General features: G+C 38.7%; 1 protein-coding gene across 2 annotated transcripts in view; it reads left to right on the forward strand.

The window, feature by feature from the left end:
- Positions 1 to 4,366, forward strand: part of clstn3 (calsyntenin 3) — a 30,728-nt gene extending 26,362 nt beyond the window's left edge. For both annotated transcript variants that reach the window (XM_031744172.2, XM_031744173.2), the window contains exons 17-19: positions 647 to 782; positions 1,987 to 2,171; positions 2,363 to 4,366. In XM_031744172.2, coding sequence (XP_031600032.1) covers positions 647 to 782; positions 1,987 to 2,171; positions 2,363 to 2,512 — 471 coding nt within the window. In that variant the 3' untranslated portion in view covers positions 2,513 to 4,366. The remainder of the gene's footprint in view (positions 1 to 646; positions 783 to 1,986; positions 2,172 to 2,362) is intronic.
- Positions 4,367 to 6,963: the final 2,597 nt, after the last annotated feature.

Genomic DNA, 6,963 nt, shown 5'->3' on the forward strand with positions numbered 1-6,963 from the left:
AGGTTAGACCTACATTCTTACAGTTTAAATGAGCCACCACCAACAACCATATTTGCTGTGGAGAAGCAGGGACTTGTATGATTTTGCCTGTAAGGCAGCATTAGGAGACGTGTGCTCACAATTTGGTGCCAGATGGCTGGATGGCAAAAGACCACATTACTGTTTTTGCCTGCCGGGTGGACGTGTCCCAGTAGCTCTGATATCAAATGAAAACTGTGGAAAGGAGTTACTGTTGACCATTCTCCACTGACTTCTAGTTTCAACAAGGCATTTTCTCCCAGAGAACTGACACTTATGGTTGTGTAGGAAAACTCCAGCAGATCAACAGTTTCTGTAATACTCGTCTGTTGGGCACCAACATCCATGACAAATTCAGAATCACTTCATCTTTCTTCCCCATTTTGATGCTCGGTTTGAACTTCAGCTGGTCGTCTTGAGCATGTTTGCATACCCAAATGAGTTGCTGCCATGTGATTGGCTGAATATATATTTTATTTAACAAGCAGCTTATCGGGTGTAGCTAACAACACCCGAGTGTATGTTCCAATGATAACTGCAATTGGAGATGTTGTGAGGGAGCAATGCAGTTTAACCACACAGCCAGTGAAGTCATTCTTTCTTCTTCTCTGTTTTTAATTCCCTGTAGGTGAACTTCCTCCACTCTTTGGACAGTCTGTACCACCCGTCCCACCTGCTCGCTTCCCAGCAGCAGTTCCTCCATCCGTCCCACCATGCTGGAGAGTTGAGTGGACACACCCTACCTAATCCACATCGCAACTCAGGTGACATTTCCGTTTTTTAATAGCACCTTTTTCAAATGTCTTAAAGTCTTTCACCATTAAAGAGAAAAAATATTGAATACCAAAACATATAAGTGATTAAAACTAAAGTAAATATAAATTGGGCTCAAAAACAGCCCAACGGGTGCTTTTTCCAATATTTCTTTTAAAGGTGACTAAGATCTACAAAGATGTTACAATTTAATAAAAAACATTGGCAAAAACACTTCCTACCTTAATTAAAGTCCTTGTAGAAAGAAACTGCCAACAGACACTAAATCACACTGGTGATAAAATACTGCAGTAGTTTTCGAAAGTCTGTCCAAACACGCAGACCTCTGAATGTAATCACCAGAATTTAATCTATATGATAAAAGAGCCTTTGGATTTGGTTACAGATATAATGTGTAACCTAATCCGGTGTCAAACATCTGGGCTGGGTGCAAATATGGCACCCTTTCACGTATTTTGCACCAGGAGCATTTTGTTCCAAGTTGTTAAGTATTGAGCACGTCATGAGAGTGGGTTAAAGTGCCGTTTTATCCATTCAAAGGTCTGAATCATCATGGCTTTTGTAGACGTCTTACTGACACGAAGGCTTTTATGTGATTTACCACAGCAGGATTTCTTTCTACAATGACAGCAGACTGACTGAATGTGAAAAAAATTGAGACATCTTTGACTTTCTTTTTTTTTTTAAACACCTCGGGTTATTCGTCATCTATTTTGTAAATGAATATTTCATTCACTGTGAACGTTTTCACTCATTTGCTGTAAAAGAAAGGGAAAGGGTTTCGTTGTAGGATGTTATGTAATGGTTTTACTGCTCCAGCCCTCTTGAGATCAAATTAGCCTGTGTTTGAACCATAATCTAAAATGACTGTACGGCACCTGTATAGTTTTAACGTTTAGCAAACAAACTTAATTTTATTACTATGAACAAAATTAGATTGTACATGTGGAAGTGAGCATTTAAGGCAGGAGGACAGCACACATACAGATGACTCAGAATTGAACTACAGTGCTCCCCATGTACCCCATCCATCGCATGTTTTAATAATTCTGAAGAACAACAGGCAGGATCACTACTAGAGGGTGCCCCTCTAGTAGTGATCAGTTAATTGCTGTGGGACTTTGTTATTTCACAGGGTGATAATTGGAAAATTGTGGTGTGATTCTTTAATTTGATTGCTCTATTTTATTCCAGTGGTCCCAGGAGCAGCCACCGTCATCATAATGGTGTGCGTAGGTTTCCTGGTCGTGATGGTGATCCTGGGAGTTTTCCGAATCCGCTCAATCCATCGCCGTGGCGAAGGAGCCAGAGGCGGGGCTAAGGAGGGTAGCAGTCAATGGGACGACTCTGCGCTCACCATCATCGTCAACCCAATGGAGGTAATAAAGATGTTTGATTTTCATTCTTTGTCTTATATTGCCAAAAGCATTCGCTCATCTGCCTTCACACACATGAACTTGAGTAATACTGCTAACAGCTGACTGTGAAATTCAGAGTATTCCCTCCAAAAAAAACAATATTTATTGATGTGATCACACTTCTTCATCCACTTCTTTTTTTTTTTTTCCAGTCCTACGAGTCTCGTATGGGCATCTCTGCCGACACGGAGGGCGAGGGGGAGGAGGATGAGGAGGTAGCAGAGTCACCTGATGACGCGAGCGATGACCAGCGAATCATCATCAAGAAGGAGGGCAGAGATGGCAATGCCCGCCGCTACTGAGCCACACGTATCTCTGCACCCGTTCTCATGGAAACCACAACCCAGCTCACCAGTCACACACTCCAACACTTTTAATATCAATGAACGACTAGTATAAGGAATGTATGCTTACAAACACGACGCACAATGCAGTCACCGTAATACTCCTGACACCCAACGCCATATGTGACCTACAGCCAACAACAGGCTGCCTCCACCTAAATGTTCAGTGGCACAATGTATACAGCTAATGTAATTTAACCACCTGATTAAACCCCACCAAATTTGTATGTGGTGCACCAGTGCTAAATCACAAAATGGTCATGTGTCTGTATAGTGTAATACTGGTTGAATGAGACTGTTTTGTTTAAAAAAAAAAAAGTAATAATAAGATTGTATTCTATCTTTTGTTATCGAACACAGAATGAGATCTTTACAAAATGTAAACAGGGACAATTTGTTGCAACATGTAGGCCTCGAGTAGATCTGTAGACACAAGCCTCGATCCTGACACATCTGTTCATTAGACTAGCCCGAGAAGTCTGCACAAGCTCTTTTCTCGCTCTTTGCATCCTCTCCTGACACATTCCTCGGCCAAGTCCACACACAGAGTAAAGACAGTGAGGTCCGACATCACGGGGTCACGTATTCATGATGAGCTTGCAGGTGTTTTGCTTTTGTTTCTGTGAGAGCACTTTACGTTTTATTAGGAACTTATTTAGCGTCCACTTCATCCTTAACCCAAGTTGGCACTTCTGCAGCGCTCCAAGAAGGCAGACTGAGAGCCACTCGGTGTGTTTTCTACTTCAAAATCGAGTCTTCGCAAAGTTTCAGCTCGTGACACAAAATGACAAAACATCACCTCGTACAATAAAGCTGGTGTAACCTGACCTCTGAGCCCCCCCTCCCACACACACACAGTGACCGCTGCAATGCCTCTAAATGACTCTGACTGCACTGTTTGACTCACTGCACACTGCTCTTACAGTAACTGCAAGACGCCACATGCACACACACAAACAGAAACACGCAGACACACTCCATAACGCTACCCATGCTGTTTCCAGAATGTCCGCTCAGCTTGGGCAGTTTTGATTGTATTGATTGTAATGAATTTTCTGTACATACGATGATGACTATTATGATATTATTGTTATTACTATTATTATTGCAGCCACTCTTTCTCTTTATCTGCACATTTGGAGAGAAAGCTGATCATCATTTACTTTTCCCCATTTGAGTAATCACCTTAACAGCATCGAAAAATAGTATAATAATAATAATAATAATAGTAGTAGTGATAAGGATGATAATCCCTGGCTTGATGAGTGTCTCTTAATTTGTGTGTAATATTGTTGTAATTTAAGAACTTGTCGATATCACAGAAAAAGGAGGGCACATTGTTGTGATACCAAGAAGCGTCTCACTCATTTCATCTCGCGCACTTCTTGCCGATTATTTTTCACATTTCAAAATATTTCTTTATTATTTCTTTTTGTATTTGATTTCCACTACATCCGTTATTTTCGGTTTAATGAATGTACAACCGTGTGCTACTCCTCACCTTTCCCTACCCCACCGCCTTTTCCCTTCACCTCTCCCTCACTGTCCCTCTGTGTCTCTTGCTGTCCGTCTGTGTAGCCTATCAATGTGCAGTGCTAACGCTGTCAGTAAATAAAAGCCTGTTGTTTTTGAGTGTGATGTTAAGAAGGAATAAACATTGCATTGATTAAGAACTTATATTATTACTATGTTACTATTCAAACATTACCTGTAATTATTGATACAATGACAACATGGATTATGCTGACTAATTGTTATTGAGAACTGTCAGAAAACATTGCAAAATTCATAATAAAAACACTATATGACGTCTCCATGAGAGGGTTTTCTTGTTAGAGTGGGGTTTTCATGCAAATAACAATATTGTAAGTATGACTTTGTACATGAAATTTAACCCTGAAGATTTAATCTTATATTACAGATTATGATATGATTATAAAATCTATTGTATGCACAGCAGAGAACATAGGAGTAACTTTGTGCTGAAAATTGGGGGGATCAAGATCTCTGTCTAAATAAATAAATAAATCTGGGTAAATTCCCATATGATTAAACATGCAACTATTTTGCTGGTAATAAGTGAATTGAGTAAAGAAAATCAACAGCCTATTTATGCAAGATAATTTATAATTTTATGGGGGGTATTGATTGGGTCTGATTATTGGGGGGTCATAACCCCCCTACCCCCTGAAATTACGCCCCTGGCAGAGAAACACCGGGGAACTAGAACTAATATTACTAATAATAAAGACAAAACTACAAATCTGACAGTCAACACCAGAAGAACCATTAAATCATAACAAGGACTAAACAGTCAATACTAGAATATCTTATGAAGTATCCAGACGTCTGAAGAATAAAGCAAAAGCTATAACCATAAAACAAACAAACAACAACAAAAGTAGCTCACGCAATAATTTACCGATTACAAAAAAGAATATCAAAATGATACAGGAAGGTCAGTAGAAAGTTTCATCAGTGGAATAACAAAAGATTTTAGTATTGGAAAAATATAGAAAATCATTCATGCAGCAATTCTAGAAAACAGCTAACAAAGAAATAGACATATGCTTTAAAAAAGGTAACTAGAGTAGAGAACTACTCAGAGAAATAACAATTTCGGAAGTTTAGTTAAAGGTTTACATGAAAAATTCAAATATATGATAAAACTTTGAAATTATAGTCAAAAATTCTAAAAATCTGAGCATGTTTAGGATATTTAAAAACATTGATTATGGTTAAAAGAAAGAACACCCTCTTTCAGTTCTAAGGCTTTATATCAGGACATAAAAAATAATGTAGTCCTTAGCAGTTCTTAAAACGAGGTAAAAACAAACATTATTTAACAAAAACTAAACAGTTGAGGTTTGTAGGCATTCATTTATGCACAGCTCTCTTAAGGTCTCACCACAGTATTTCAATCAGGTTGAGCTCTGGACTTTGACTGGAACATTGCAACACCGTGACTCTTTGCTTTTTTTTAGCCACAGATTCCCTGCTGTTCTTTGGACAATCGTCCTGTTACGTGACTCAGTTTATAAAAAGCTCTAGCTGTCAAGAACATGACCTCACATTGGATTCTCTTTTATATATAAAAGAGTCTATGGTCAGCTCAAAGACTTAAAGGTGCCCCGGTCCTGTGCCTGCAAAACAAGCCCCAATCATCACCGCTTCACTGCTGTGTTTGGTAGTTGACATGAGGTGTTTGTGCTGATAATGCTGTGTTTGTTCTCTACTTTGGTGTTGTCTCTCCAAAGCATACTGTTCCAAAAGCTTTGTGGTTTGTTCAGATGTGACTTTACAAGCAATAGCCCTGCTGCCATATTCTTTTTAGAGAAAAGAAGTTTTCTCCTGGCAACCCTCCTGAACAAACCATACTTGTTCTGTCTTTTTCTAATTGTACTGTCATGAACTTTAACATTCAACATGCTAAAAGAGGCCTGCAGAGTCTGAGGTGTAGGTTTGGGGCATTTTGCAGTTTATCTGAGCATTTTCTGAGTTTTCCACTTGCAAATCATTCGATAGGCAACAACAACTGCTTCTCTAAGATCACTGCTAAAATCTTTCCTTCTTGACACTGTGTTAACGCACACAGACCAGCACACTGCCATAACTTTTATAGAGGTGATCAAATGTTATGGTGATCAACCAATCAAGGGCCTTTTGCTTGATTAATTGATCATCAGCAGTTAATCAAACTGAATAATTGGCTGCTCCCAGCTGCTACTTAACCTCTTAATTACCATGTACTCAGTGGGTCTGCTTATTTTTTCACACATTGCTTCTTCTTTTTAGCTTAACATGTGTTAAATAAAAAATAAAAGAATTCAGGAACTGTAATAAGCATGATTAGACAAGGATTATCATAATTATTCTAAACCCAGATGAAAATGTTTTCACTTTGAAACATGTGGAAGACCTGAACTTGGCTGTTTGTGTTAGTACCATGTGGTAAACCTGCCACAGTGTGATGTGAGGATTATTTTCCTTATTAGCTTGGCAAATCTGGTACAGTACAGCACCAGATTTCTGTCCTCTGTGGCTGCTTCTACTTAAATAAATGACAGTAAACTGAAATAGAAAGCATTCTGATCCTTTTTTAAGCAAAATGATCAGTTCAGCAACACTAAATTTACATTAAATGTCCTACAATTCAAAATTATCTGATCATGTAAAACTGACATGTACTTAAAGTGTGACACACAATGTAAAGCTCAAAGTTTTATATAACTAGGCATTACATTGTATGTTTTTCTATCCAGGTATGCTTTTACACTATTGGCAACGTGTTTGGGATCAGTGCTGAAAAATGAACATATTGCAATTCAGATGTTTTCCAGATGGTACTCTATGCCTTTCTGTGTTCATAATTCCATAAATTTGGACAAGATCCCCAACACCACTGGCTA

This window comes from Oreochromis aureus, linkage group 11, assembly GCF_013358895.1.
Source record: "Oreochromis aureus strain Israel breed Guangdong linkage group 11, ZZ_aureus, whole genome shotgun sequence".
Lineage (NCBI taxonomy): Eukaryota > Metazoa > Chordata > Actinopteri > Cichliformes > Cichlidae > Oreochromis > Oreochromis aureus.